The 14,495-nt window shown below is 40.4% G+C and overlaps 1 protein-coding gene across 3 annotated transcripts; it reads left to right on the top strand.

Moving 5' to 3' along the window:
- The first annotated feature begins 627 nt into the window (after positions 1-627).
- On the top strand, positions 628-12,618 carry LOC124692763 (protein PHYLLO, chloroplastic). Of its 3 annotated transcripts, XM_047226195.1 has the most exons (27): positions 628-1,012; positions 1,214-1,410; positions 1,506-1,623; positions 2,335-2,451; positions 2,580-2,681; positions 3,544-3,600; positions 4,122-4,190; positions 4,431-4,541; positions 4,605-4,799; positions 5,011-5,109; positions 5,569-6,135; positions 6,235-6,459; positions 6,914-7,216; positions 7,291-7,358; positions 7,700-7,858; positions 8,155-8,280; positions 8,355-8,483; positions 8,555-8,663; positions 8,921-9,073; positions 9,163-9,426; positions 9,519-9,686; positions 9,881-10,024; positions 10,106-10,567; positions 10,707-11,003; positions 11,089-11,246; positions 11,365-11,472; positions 11,663-12,618. In XM_047226195.1, the coding sequence occupies exons 1-27, from the start codon at positions 635-637 to the stop codon at positions 11,922-11,924; spliced, it is 5,145 nt and encodes a 1,714-aa protein (XP_047082151.1). In that variant the 5' UTR covers positions 628-634; the 3' UTR covers positions 11,925-12,618. The 3 variants fall into 3 exon arrangements, with proteins under 3 accessions (XP_047082151.1, XP_047082152.1, XP_047082153.1); XM_047226196.1 differs by lacking the exons at positions 628-1,012; positions 1,214-1,410 and having other exon boundaries at positions 1,511-1,623; positions 2,290-2,451; positions 11,663-12,616; XM_047226197.1 differs by lacking the exons at positions 628-1,012; positions 1,214-1,410; positions 1,506-1,623; positions 2,335-2,451 and having other exon boundaries at positions 2,663-2,681; positions 3,544-3,617; positions 11,663-12,615.
- Positions 12,619-14,495: the final 1,877 nt, after the last annotated feature.

The raw sequence follows: 14,495 nt of genomic DNA, 5'->3' as shown, positions 1-14,495 counted from the left end.
CGCTTCACCTCCTATCATATTTTTTTGAAGAATTTGATGTGTTGTAAGAGCAGGTATTTTTACCCGCGGGTACCCATTTACCCTGCCGGGTGACGGGTATGGGAAAAATTTGTACCCATTGACGGGTATGGGTACGGGTGACGGGTAAGATTAATGATGATGGGTGCGGGTATGGGATGGCTCTACCCGTACCCATACCCTGTGGGTGCCATCCCTAGCCACGATCCGGGTCAGTCTCTGCCTTTTGAGGGATTAAACGAATAATACTACCTCCATCTCAAGACTTAAGGGTTATATTTTTATCAAAAATTATTAACATGAAAAATATAAAATTAATATCATTAGATAGATAATAAAATATATTTTTATATGGTATCTACAAAATATCATATTTGTTCATATATTTTTCTGAAAGTTTAGTCAAACTTTACTTCGTTTAACTTTTTTTTTAAATATAAACCTTAAATCTTGGTATGGAGTTAGTAAAACCTAAGAAACAATGGCTAATCATATACAGTACCGTTCAGCCCAGCCCATCGAACGAGAGTGGGCCAACAACCTTATCCCCTTTCTCTAAAACTCCAGACGTCCCACTCCGACTCCGACTGCCACTCGCTTTCTCCTCGTCGGCGAAATGCTCGCCGTCCCCGCCGTCTCCGCCTCTCCCCGCTTTCCCCTCCCGTTCCTCCCCGTCCTGAACCCCCGCCCTACTCTCATCCCCCCTCTCCGCCGCCGCTGCCTCTACAGACACCGCGTGCGCCTCCAATGCCACGGCGGCGGTGGCCCACCGCTCCACCTCCTCCACCCCGTCGCCAGTCGGCGCACGGGCATCGTGATCGACGTCGACGAGGTGGATGACATTGGCGACCGAGACCTCCCCGTAGGTCTATCCTTCACCCGGAGGCTCCCGCCGGTGCTCACCCTCGTGGACGGCATTGCAGCGCTGCGGCGGGCCACCGAGGAGTTGAAGGCCAGCCCGCCTGCCGCCGAGAGCGGTGTGATCCGATTCGAGGTGAGGCGGGGCAAGCTTATGCGCGGTCGCTGCGTGCTTTTGTTTTTTGAATTTAGCTGATTCCGTCAAGAGCGGCGCTGCATTTCGTTTGATTGCGAGGGTGCAACAGTGGGGCCACTGTCACATTCTCCCTAGCTACATTCACCGCCATGATACAGTATACCTAGCGGAAGACGACTAATCCAACACACAATGGTGCAGGTACTTGTTCCACCCAGTACGAAGGCACTCAAATGGCTGTGCTCTCAGTTTAGGGGGTCATCACTGTTCCCTCAGTTCTATCTATCAAGGAAGCTAAGATCCGATCCATCAATTCAACTGGAAATATCTGGTGTTGGTTCTGCACTTTGCTTGCATGGTTCCTCACATGCAAAAAATGGGTGTGATTTGATATCAAGGTGCCTCCCTCTTTGTGTCCGCGTGCATACATGCTGGCTTTCCCAAAGTATTTGACACATTTTTAAACCGTATTAGACCCTTTTTGTCCTTGCAGATATATTTCATTTGATTCAGAGTTCATAGGAGCTTATGGAGCAGTAGGCATGAAGTGTGACAAGGAGTTGTTATCAATAGAGGAAAATGCTGATTCATTTTATTTTTTTATTCCTCAGGTAACTATCTCACTGTTCCGTGGCATGCACTGTACCTAGCAGAATTTTTATTAGCTTGGTGCGAGATAATGCAGAAGCCATTTCAAATTCAGCAGAGATACCCTGGACTCACAAGTTATGTGATTAAAAGGTAGATGTTCATGCACACTCACACACCCGAGTGCCCCCTCCCCCTAAACACAAGCCTTAAACTGACCGTGATTAGGATAAATACATGGTCTTAGCGTACAAAGTTTTCCTTTTAGTCTCTTAGTTTTCATGTCCCTGAAAGTAAGTTGTTAGTGCAAGATGATTCCTTTCTCGAGTAGTACATGCAAGACTACTGCAATACATCGATCACCTATAAAGCATGTTTTATGTAAATTACTGAAATTTCTACGTAAGTGTTTGTGTCGAAGGAACATGTGTCTTATGACCAAATTTTGCCACATAGGCTACCAAGCATTCAGCTCAGGGAGCCTGACTCAGTGGCTTGGTAGCTGGTCGCCTGATGTAATTTTGGACGCCATTTACGAATAGCACATGTGAAGTGTTAAAAGTGGAAACAAATCCAGATGAGGAACTTGTAAAAGCTATTGAAGTTTTCGTGCATTTTTACTTTCTGCAAACAATCCATATAGAAGGCTCTGGAAATTTACAGAACTGTTTTTTGGTTACTATTTGCAGGCATCGCGTAGATATTCGTGATGCTCAGCAACATTGAATTTACAGGTTGAGTTGACCGAATTTGATGGCTATTCCGTGCTCTCATCAACTATGGTTTGGGATCATTCTGTATCTCATACATTTGAGGATTCAGTTGCTTTGTCTGAATCTTGTTTCAATAAGGTATGTGGAACTACTTACATTAGTGACATCTTTTGAGTTTCTTAATGTTTCCTTAAAATCATATAACATTTGCACACATCTTCTTTGCCACTTAATTATTGTCTTTTTGTGCACCTTTAACTTATAAGGTATGTGGTAGCTACGATTCTACAGCCAGCACCTATTATGAAGGCATGATGAAGAGTTACGTTGGAGAATCATATGTGTTAGAGACTGGGAATGCTCAGTTGGTAAATATTTATGCATATCTTAACTATTTTGGTGACGACATTCATCTTAAGTACATTCTTTTCCCCTATTTATGTCCAGTGTCAAACCCTTCTGTCATGATGCTACTTGCTACAGTCCTGCAAAATCTTCTTACTACCACCATTCATATTTTATTACTATTCTGGTGTGCTCATTTCTTCATCCTAATTAGTTGGTGGGGTTCTGAGACTGAAAGCTGACCTGCTAAGCCAGTTTTAGATTCTGGCTAGCTCTCTCCCCTGACGGGCTCCTCTACAGGATATCTGCATTATCCCCTTCCTTTTTCTACATCCCCTTGCTCTATATAAAGTTTTACTGTCGGGACCTCCCAGACACTTTTCAGTTTGAAGGGGTTTTGAAACTGAATAGAATTTAGCTGTCCCATTGGAGGATAAGAAGGGCATGGTTTTTTTTTTTAAATGGGGGCATGGTTTTGTTACTTGTTACAGTTATGACAAATACCTACATTAGCGGTTGAAGTTTGCAGTAACTGATCCTTTTTTATCTGAAGCCATCTCTTTCATCCATTTATTGGAGCTAATGATCAATAGTACCTTCAATAGAAATTTTGTTAAAAATCTGAAACTTCTGCATTTTTAAGCAACAGATAAAGCTGGCTGGCCTCCAATATTTAGCTGTAAACAATGCAAGAGATTAGTCACTCGTGTCCTATGCAAAGTGTTGGCTATTCATATTGAACTAGTCTGAAATGTGGAATACCGTGCTAGTGTGTGCAAAGACCACTAGTGCAGTGTCTATTGTATTCCAACAATACTTTGATATTCCTATTATCATCTAGCATCCGAGTGATAAATTTGAATTTTATTTGATCCACCTTTCCAGGTATACTTGGATGCTGAAGTTCTTGCCAAAGTGAATGCCACAAGTAGCATGCAAAAGGTATCCTCTTAACCTGGGTAAGTTTCTTGAAGCTAAATATTTATTGCTTTGGTTTCATAGTTGCTTTGGGCTTGTAAAATATTATTATGCTTCTTTCATTGTGGCTTGTGGACATTGCCCTTAGCATGCCGGAAAGCACATATCACGATTTTGCAACATTAATTCAGGACTAGGTTTTGGTCCTTAGACCATGGATATGGATATGATTTGAAAATAAGCTTCAGCTAACAGACACGTCAAATTTAGAGTATATGGTCATTCAGTGGGACCAATTTATTGCCTGGCATACTGTCATTATCTAGACGATTATTGAGACATATTTTCCTTACATCAAAAAGGTTAAGTTTACAAGTTTACTACACGTAAAGAAACAGCTAACAATGGACCTTACCCAGATTAAAGGGAAACATATTTTCTGAATTAATTTACCTTGTTTTTGAATTTCTCGGTAATTTATAGTTTCTGTTAAGAGTTTCTTTGAATTATATGCTTGACCATAATATGGCATTTGTTCTTTGTAGGAGAAATTTCTGATGTCCAAGCAGTCATTTATTCGCTTTTCGGCACATTTCTTATTTTCTGCAAACATGGTACAGTTCTACCTCAGTCTCTTTTTGAACTACCAGTTAGTTATTTGGGAACATAGCCTTCGGACACTAAGATTTTTTGCAGCACTTTCCAGTTTTGAAAAAGAACATCAAACATAATAATACAAATATACAATGATATAGAATAATTAGATACTTAAATATTTGACATTTAGCTTGCAGAAGTTCGTATGGCTTATGCTCTTTTTGACTAACACTAAACCTTCTCTGTTGTTCCTGTAGGACCTATGCTCACAGAGCAACAAAACGGAATCGTTTATTAAGAGCTGCTCTAACATTAATTCAGCATGGGCATCCCTTATAGTTGAAGAATGCGTCAGGCTTGGTTTCACGGTAATCTTAAGCAAATAAATAGTTTTATCATGTATACCATGCCTCTGATCTGCTTTGCTTTAGTACTTCTGTATAGCTCCAGGGTCAAGGTCATCCCCACTTGCACTTTCTGCTACAGGCCATCCTTTGACAACTTGCATATCGTGTTATGATGAACGTTCACTTGGATTTCATGCCGTTGGATATGGGAGAGGTTGTAGAAAGCCTGCAATAGTAATTACATCATCAGGAACTGCTGTATCAAATCTTTTCCCTTCGGTGAGTGGTGTATTTCTCTTTCTTAATTTCTTTTCTTATTGCACTGTTGCCAGCTTTCACAAGTCCTGTTGCTAGAATTGCTTATCTACGTGCTTATGAAGGCATAAAATATGATCAGTATGTGCTAATACTAGTAGACATGCAATGCCGCATGTTTCAAAGAAAAAAAAGTTTGTAATATTACTAATATTTAGTCAAGTTTCGCATGTAGGTGGTGGAGGCAAGTCAAGATTTCATACCAGTTGTGTTACTAACAGCTGATCGTCCTCCTGAGCTGCATGATGCTGGAGCTAACCAAGCGATTAATCAGGTGCTTAGAACTGAAATAAATTTCTAAATAGTACAAATTATTGGCACCAGCTGTTTCTGTGCTGAAAATGCTTGGCTGTTGCACTGTTGATCTGGAATTTGGGTACCTCTTGATAGCCATAAATTACTTAAACTTTTCAAGCACAGAACGATATGCCATGCTATTTCCTTCACAACATTATAACTAAATGCATTTTACTTTAAAGACTACCAGGACTTAATTCTAGCCAGAGGGTCCATTTTTATCTTAGGCAGTAAAACCCTATATATACTACAGATACAGTGCGTAGTTGGGCTCCTGGAGTTATTAGGACTGCCGTTGGAGTTTACACACTTCATTAATCTTTCTCTCTTTATTTGCTTCCTGCCGACCCTGTTTGCACACAACTTCATGTTACAGTTCTATTCGTTAATTATTCTTGTGGACAAACCATCTCAACTCCCCCCCTCCATTTTGCAGGTCAATCATTTTGGTAACTATGTGAGATATTTTTTTAATCTCCCTCCACCTGGTGATCAGATGTATGCAAGAATGATTCTTACAACAGTTGATTCAGCAGCCTATAATGCAATGCAAGCACCACAAGGTCCAGTGCATATAAACTGTGCTTTTAGAGAACCACTAGACCACAGCAATCAAGGTTGGAGTTTTGATTGTTTGAGAGGGCTGGACAGGTGGTTTAGAAATAATGAACCATATACTAGATACCTGGGAATGAAAACGGTCTCTGCATTTGGTAATTATTCGTGTTCAGTAATAGAGGTTTTAGATATCATAAAGAAGGCAAACAAAGGGCTTCTATTAATTGGAGCTGTTCATAAAGAAGATGATATGTGGGCTGTGGCTTTACTAGCTAGACACCTTTCCTGGCCAGTTGCCGCTGACATTCTGTCTGGACTGCGAATGAGGAAAGTTCTAAATTCGTTTCCAGAAGTTGATAAGAACATTTTGTTTATAGATTACATAGATCAAATTCTACTGTCGGACTCTGTAAAAAGCTGGATAAATCCAGATGTTATCGTCCAGGTTTAGCTCCTCATTCATTCTTTGCCTCTGCACCACTCTTTGCATTTGCATATTTGTTATGTTCCAACTTTCTGAAGCTTTGTATTGTTAAATTGGCAGATTGGAAGCCGGATTACTAGCAAACGCGTGGAAATGTTTCTCGAGTCTTGCTTCCCATCTTCTTACATCTTGATTGACACACATCCGTGCCGCCATGATCCTTCACATGTTGTCACTCACAGAATCCAGACTAGTGTATCTGAATTTGCTGCTAGTTTGTGCCAATGTAATTTAGAAAGGAAGACAAGCAGATGGCAGGATATTTTGATGGTTCTGAATTCAGTGGTATGAGCCAGAACATGGTGACTATCATGAAAATATATAAAGAAAGTAACTATGGTGGTATAATGGATAGATAAACAAAATTTCATCATATGTATAATCAATCCTGTAGAAACTCCGTTGTTTATTGATGTCCTAGGTTATAAGAAATTAAGAATGGGTAAAATAGTTTGCCCCTTGTTGAAGCTCAAAAATAGTACAAACAATATGTTTTTTATATGAATTTTGTAGCCAACACAAAATAATCTAACCATATCACTCAGAGACGCAAATGAAAAAATGCATGCTGCAGTTAATTTATTTGTGCCAACGGAAACAGAACACTAGAAAAAATGTAATCATGTTGGCATACATTGAACGGAGCTTTTCTTCGAGCTTCATTTCCCTGAAAAAATAACTGATAAACTTCTGATTGCCTTTAGTTTTCTTTTGTTTTGACAACTGCTCCTTATTCCAGGTTTCACAGGAGATAATATTTCATGTACATTCGGAGTCCTCGCTTACAGAACCATATGTTGCTCATGTAATCGGAGATGCACTTTATAGTGATGCTGTCATGTTTGTTGGGAATAGCATGGTCATTCGAGACTTGAACATGTTTGGGAAGGGCTGGCTTGAACACACCACCCACGGAGGTAACATGATGATGCATAATATTCCTGGCTTCATTGGTGCAACTATTGCTGGGAACAGAGGGGCAAGTGGTATCGATGGTTTGCTTAGCACTGCAATTGGATTTGCTGTTGGATCAAACAAGCGTGTAAGTCATTTGTAATGCTATTTAAGGCTTTTGGCAGAAAGCCAGAAACTTGACTATGACTGCACTATTGTCAGGTATGCTGTGTTGTTGGCGACATATCTTTTCTTCATGATACAAATGGACTATCACTTCTCAACCAAAGGTTTGTAGTTTGAACCCTTGTGTGCACCAGTCTTTTTCTAACCTGGTACCCATGTAGTTTGGACCCTTGTTCTTTACTAGTCCCTGTCCAGCCCCTTATTTATAGCTCAGCCAATTTCCTTTCCTCAATTTCTGTTTCACGCTGTTTAGTCAAAATTGTACTCCCTCCGTTTTTTTTAATTGACTCGAATTTAGTATAAAGTTGTACTAAATCCGAGTCAATTAAAAGAGACCGGAGGGAGTAGATAAGTATTAACTTCGTATATTATTATGTACTTAAATCATATTCTGGTGTAATAAATGATACACTTGTTTCTGATAATGCTTTTGACATTACTGAAGGGACCAGAGGAAACCCATGACAGTAATTGTAATCAACAACCATGGTGGTGCAATCTTCAGCCTTCTACCAATTGCAAAAACAACGTCACCCCAAATTTTGCAGAAATACTTCTACACCTCACATGATATATCGATTTCCAAACTCTGTGCTGCACACAGGTAAAAGCAAGTAATTCAGTTGCAGTTTAGTTGTGCTTACATGCACAATGTAATAAACTTTCTAGCACTTTTCTCATTTGTAACTGGCTTTTGCTTTTAGAACTACACTGTATCAGTAGTTGCTCCTGAAGCTACGTAAGATATACTACAGCTGATTCTGGAACTTGATAAATGTTGCGTGTTAGGACTTCTGCCTGTTATATAATTGGTTACAGTGTCATCTGTGTATACATGAAATATTTTTGGGTGTGAACCATGAAGTTTGTGTCCAACCATTCTCACTGATTGTGTTGCAGGGTGAAGCATTTTTTAGTTCAAACAAAAACAGAACTTCATGATACCTTGCTGAAGACCCGTGCAGAACATCTTGATTGTGTGGTGGAAGTAGAGAACCACATTGATGAAAATGCCAACTTTCATAGGTTTACATCCAAACTTGTTTTCATAATAACTTTAGTGTATGTTGCAAGTTTAAATGTTTGCCCCTGTTCTGCAGAACTATAAGTATGTTCGTAGGCAATACTGCAACCAACTATCTGAATTATCTTCTCGGAGGTCAGACTAGGAGTGATTTAGATGGCATGTATAATTGCAAAATTCGTGCAATGGAATACATGTTGTACAGGTATATCCGTAAACAATTAATATGCACCCCACTCCTATTCCAGGCATTACCTCAAACATTCTTTTGCACAGGATCCAGCTTTCTGCACCTCGTACTTCAGGGGCTTCAGATAGTAGCTTTTCTCATGAAGGCTTTATTCTGAAGTTACGTATGGATGACAACATTGTAGGATTTGGAGAGGTTTGTCTTTATTACTGTTGCCATTTTGTATGGCTTCTTTAGTTTATTTTGAATATGAGGCTTAAGTTATGACTCTTGAACTATGTTCTTTTTCTCAAATGTTTATTGGCTACTTAGGTAGTACTTGGAAATACTCATGAGATAATCTGCAATATATTTTCTCCATTACAAGCTTTCTACCTCAACCAAAAAGTGTTTCAGCTTTTTATAATTGAGAGTATTTTATTTTCTAAGTTCTTATCCATTTCATATAACAGGTTGCACCAATTGAAATTCACGAGGAGGATATGGTAGATGTTGAAGAGCAACTTAGGTTTCTCTTTCACAGACTGAAAGATTGTGAGCTAAATGTTGTTCCTTTGTTGAGAGGGTCTTTGTCCAATTGGATATGGATAAGCATTGGTATTCCTGTAAGATAACTTGATAAACTTAGTTGTTATGAGTTACGACTGGCATCTCAAGAGATTGAACTTTTCCTCTCTTTCTTTTTGCTTGTCAGCCTTCTTCGGTATTTCCAAGTGTTAAGTGTGGCCTGGAGATGGCCATTCTTAATTTGCTTGCATCTCAGCAAAAATGTAGTTTATCTGAAATCCTCACTGGTTCCAACCCATTACTAGGAGATCAGAGTTTGGTGGAATATAATCAGAACAGATCTACACGCATACAGATATGTGCACTTTTAGACTCCCATGGTACCCCGATGGAGGTAGCACTAGCTGTGGCCAAACTTGTCGAGGAAGGCTTTACCACAGTGAAACTGAAGGTAATTTTTCTGCTTGTTCATTGATGTCAAGATCTGAAATATTTGCTAATCAGGCAATATGAAGAAAATCCCTTTCTAAATCTCTTGTGCAGGTTGGGCGTCGTGAAACTCCTGCTGAAGATGCAGCTGTCATTGAAAAAATAAGAGAAGTTGTAGGGTACAAGATCAACATCCGTGCTGATGCAAATCGGAAATGGACATATGAGCAAGCAATTGAATTTGGATCCAGGGTAAAAAGATTTTGTTTGCAATACATTGAGGTAATCTACCTTTTATTCATCTGCAATTGTGTAGTACCTCTGTAATAGTCTAATAGACAAACATAAAACGTGCCTTCCTTCTTCTGCACCGTGCTACTATAATGCTACTTGTTCTTGACAGATTTATCATTTCATCCCCAAAGAGACATTCGTCTTGTTTTTTCTTGGGAATTTTCATGCTTTTTACTTTCCAGGAACCAGTGAGCTCAGTAGATGATCTCATCAAGTACTGTGAAAACAGTGGCTTGCCTGTTGCTTTAGACGAGAGTATTGACAACCTTAAGGGGGATCCAATCGATAAGCTTCAGCAATTTGTACATCCAGGAATAGTTGCTGTTGTGAGTACAAAATTTATGAGTTATTTTCCAAGATTTTGCTTCCATTAACAATTTTGACTTCGTTTTCATCTTAATGCTCAGGTTATAAAACCCAGTGTTGTTGGTGGCTTTGAGAGGGCAGCTCATATAGCAAAATGGGCTCACATGCATGATAAGATGGCTGTCATCAGTAGTGCGTACGAGAGTTCTGTAGGTTTGGCGACCTATATACAGTTTGCATATTATGTTGACAGACAACATGACCTAGTTGCCAGAATAAAGAGAAATGATTCATGTGGAAGTGTGGCTCATGGGCTTGGAACATATCAATGGTTAAGAGAAGATGTATCAGGACAGAAGTTAAAAATCCATGCCCCCTCGCTAGGTGATGGAATGGGAGCTTCAGTAGAAGATGCCCATGGCTATCTCCAGCATTTAAGTATAAACAATGAGAAGATAGAAAGAACATACAGTGAAGAAAAAATAAAGTCATATTCTGTCCAAGTCGATGGGGATGATTTTTCTTATCTAGTTAATCTTCAAGAGGCTGGTGATTGTACAAATGTAAGTATTTTTCAGTTTTTTTTAAATGTAATTTAGTTGCCTACCTTGTTGTATAAGATATACTACTATTGTAGGTTTTCCCCTAGGAGATAAGATAGCGCTGTCACAGTAACCAAATGCTGTGATTTAACCATTGTAGGATAAAGTTGTTCTTTTTCTTCATGGATTTCTTGGCACAAATGAGGACTGGACTCCCATGATGAAAGCTCTCTCTCCAAGTGCACGGGTCATTGCTGTTGACCTTCCTGGCCACGGGAAATCCCAAATTCCCCAGCATGATGCTGAAAATTTCAGTCAAATGTCTGTTACAGTTCAATCAATTGCAGATTTGTTGCTGAAGTTGATATGCTGCATAACTGATGGAGAGGTGGTTGTTGTTGGCTACTCAATGGGTGCAAGGATTGCACTCCACATGGCACTAAGTCAAAATCAGAAGGTAACTTTTTCAAGATTACAGCTCTTCTGTTTCTTTCTTTATTATTTTGACTATCCTAATACCTGAGGTTCTCATGTCGAGACAGATTAGTGGAGCTATTTTGATATCGGGGAGTCCTGGTTTGAGACATGAAGTAAGTAGAAGACGTCGTAGTGCTATTGATAAATCAAGAGCTCAATTCATGTTGTCTTCCGGACTAGAATGTTTTATCGAGACATGGTACTCTGGAAAAATGTGGGCCAGGTAGAGAAACGGATGGTGAAAATAACTTGTTTGATTTCTTGACCATACAATATGAAGTATTTGACATGTCTTTTTTTCCTTGTTGGAATTATTTCTGTTGATTGGACCAAACTTCTAGTCTAAGAGGACATCCACAATTTGATTCCCTCGTGAGGACACGCAGAAAGCACAGTAACATTACAGATCTATCTAAGGTTCTTGCTGACTCGAGCGTAGGAAGACAAAAGTAAGATTACCTTCTGGCTCTCTTCTGTAAGATTTTCATTGAGCAGCATGTCCAATTTATCAGTAGCAGTGATGTCAAGAGGCTGATTCATGCTGCACTGGTAATATAGGCGAAAAACAGTTTGATAGGTGCATATCATTACTGTGTAGATGCATAAGAAACTCTATCTCATGTAAATTTCAATGTATAGGTCCCTGTGGGAAGACCTGAAAGACTTGAAGAAGCCTCTCCTCATCGTTACAGGTGAGAAAGACGTTAAATTCAGAGAGATATCTGAGCAAATGTGCAGCGAGATAAGAAAGCACGGGGAACGTGAAGCCGTTTGTCATAACAGGCAGGAGCTTTGTGAAGTGATTGTTGTCCGAGAAAGTGGCCATGCTGTGCACGTCGAGAACCCTCTTCCTTTAGTTAGAGCCATCAGGAAGTTCTTGCTAAAGCTGCACAAGACATGACGCCTTAGTGCCGGCATACTACAAAATGACAGATCTATCCTGGCATTGAGTCGATGGAAGAAAAGGTTTCCTCTGTATCTGGTGATGGTACTAGTACTAGTTCCATAGGGGACACCTTGCTACATTTCAGGCCAGAGATCTATAGGCACATGAGCCATGAGCCCACAGGAATTACTGGAGTAATTAGCCTGTCACTAAAATGGGTTTAACTATCTCTGCATGGAGCAGGTAACATTCTGCGATTCCTGGATCTCGACTCCCGAGTTAATGCTTTCTCTCGGGGTGCGCAACTCCATGCTTAGGTTGAATTTACTTCCCCCGATGGCGTAAAGATCGCATCTGGTTAGTCAAAGTAATAACCCACTTGCATCGGTTAGAATTGGTTGCACTTGCATCAAGTTGTCTTATTTTATGTAAGTGAAGCTTGTGTCGATCTTCTGTGTAATCACATCGACTAGTCACGATCTTTGCAACTGCGGTGGTTACGCATTGGATGCTCCCATCCCTAAATCATAATCTCTTGAACTCATTTTGAAGGTTGGTTTGTTTCATGAATGCATATAACTTTCAAAACTCTGAGGGTTACGAGTTGCCTAGGAACATAGGATCTTGTGGTCTTGAGAGGATCAGAAGGCCGATGTGAAACTAGTTTTTAAAAGGTGGCGCCGTGCAGTTCAGGGCTACAACACGTGAGAACTGGCGGGGCGTGGCACGCAGAGTCACACCCACACACCTTCTCTCGCCTGTGGCGCCGATGTGTCGGGCGTCCAACAGGGAGCTCGGATCCCAAAAGGCAGCCACTGCTTGGCACACCCCTGCGCTCAGAAGCCACACGTGCTGCCTCACTGCGTGCACGGTGTGTGACCCCTTGTTGGACCTCTGAGCTGTAGTAAAAAAGAGAGAAAAGCTTACCGTCATAGGGTTTGTTAAGCACCACTGGTACGGATGTAAGCAGATGTTTTAAACTTGTTTATTGGCATTCTGTAAGAAATCTGAGCTGAGCTTTGACTGACCACACAGCTAGTGAGCTAGTCGCCGATCTATGCCTGACTACAGTGGTTAAACTAAGTAAGAAACACTGTCATCCTTCTATAAGAACCCGGCAAGCCACTGCCTTCCACCTCTCTTCATCTTCTTGCCATCAGCCGATCACAATTTCACCAGCTGACTGATATTTCTCACCACCGTCGAGAAGTTGTACTCCGTGGTTCAAGTTTCACCATGAGCTGCAGGATCGCCGCCTCCACTCTTCTTAGGGCCGCACTGCTCATCTCCCTGCTCGCCCTCTACCATCCCGTCGCTCATGCTCGCCACTGTGAGTTTCATTTCTTCTTCTTTGCATTGTTCATCTCAATTCTCAAGTTTGTAACATTTGTTGATTTGGCCCAGGTATGTGATCTCATGTTTTTTTCGCTTACTCTTCCAGTGAAGGACCAATCCATACCGACCGGTGATTCCTCGGCCGTGAAGAAAGGTTTACAGCAAGGGGTTAATAGGAAGCTCGATGGGGGGAAGACCACGAAATTTGAAAACGTGGGAGCGAAGATGCCAAATGGACAACATGCGCAGCAATCTTTTGGATCGAACACTCGCAGTGGAGGGAGCCGCGGTGTCAAGTCTAATAAGGCTGCTCGCCGCGGAGGAGGTCCCGTTCCTCACCCCAAAAAACACAACTAAAGTATATGTAGACATAGAGCTAGCTAGCTAGTTAGATATCAACCTCATCTTGTTGTATTTATCATCTGAGGATTTAGAGTAGTTCTTTTTTTTAATGTTTTTTCCTCTCTATCTCTAGCTAGTCTCTAGGCGAAAAATTAGATACGACACGGAGATCACACTCCACTGGGCATACTGTGCCAGTTGTTTGCTGACAAATTGAGTAGTACAACTTTCCCACATATATACATTTTTGTTGTAGCGCCAGAGGGCATTTTCTTTAAACAGAGTATATGTCTATGAAATAACTCTTCTGCTGTATAAGCAAGAAGACACGAAAGAACAGAAGGAAGAAAAGATCACGCTCCACTGAGCAAACTGTACTAGTTGTTTGCTGACAAATTAAATAGTACAATTTTCCTGCATATACACTTTTTTTTTACTTAAAACAATATTTACGTTTTCTGTTTCTTAGTCACAAGCGTGCAAGAAGAATTGTACATACAGAACGAAAACAGAAAAACAGAAAAAAAAAAGAAAAAGAAGAGAAGCTGTCTATCCATGATGAAAAGGAGCATAATCCTTCTCAGGAACTTGAAACTTAATCCAATTAAGCTCCTCCTTGAATAAACCTCTGCACCTATAGAGATCAGGCCTGGCGTTCTGAAACATGAACGAGTTCCTTGATTCCTAAAGATCCCATGCCCCCAAATAGAGAAAAGGCTTCCTCCTGATATGCTTTAGAGATAAAATGCGCTCTAATTGATTTTGTGATGATCAATCTGGGCAAAGGTATTTCCAGCAAGATTGAGAATTTTTCAGTGCATAACTAAATGATTTCTTGTTTCCAATAGACCCTCATTGTACATAACACATGTGTAGCCAGGCCGATAGAAGCTTCTTCTATGAAGCATA

This window comes from Lolium rigidum, chromosome 2, assembly GCF_022539505.1.
Source record: "Lolium rigidum isolate FL_2022 chromosome 2, APGP_CSIRO_Lrig_0.1, whole genome shotgun sequence".
In the NCBI taxonomy this organism is placed as follows: Eukaryota; Viridiplantae; Streptophyta; class Magnoliopsida; order Poales; family Poaceae; genus Lolium; species Lolium rigidum.
The sequence above is the reverse complement of the archived record's forward strand: the minus strand, read 5'-3'. Positions and strand labels throughout refer to the sequence as shown.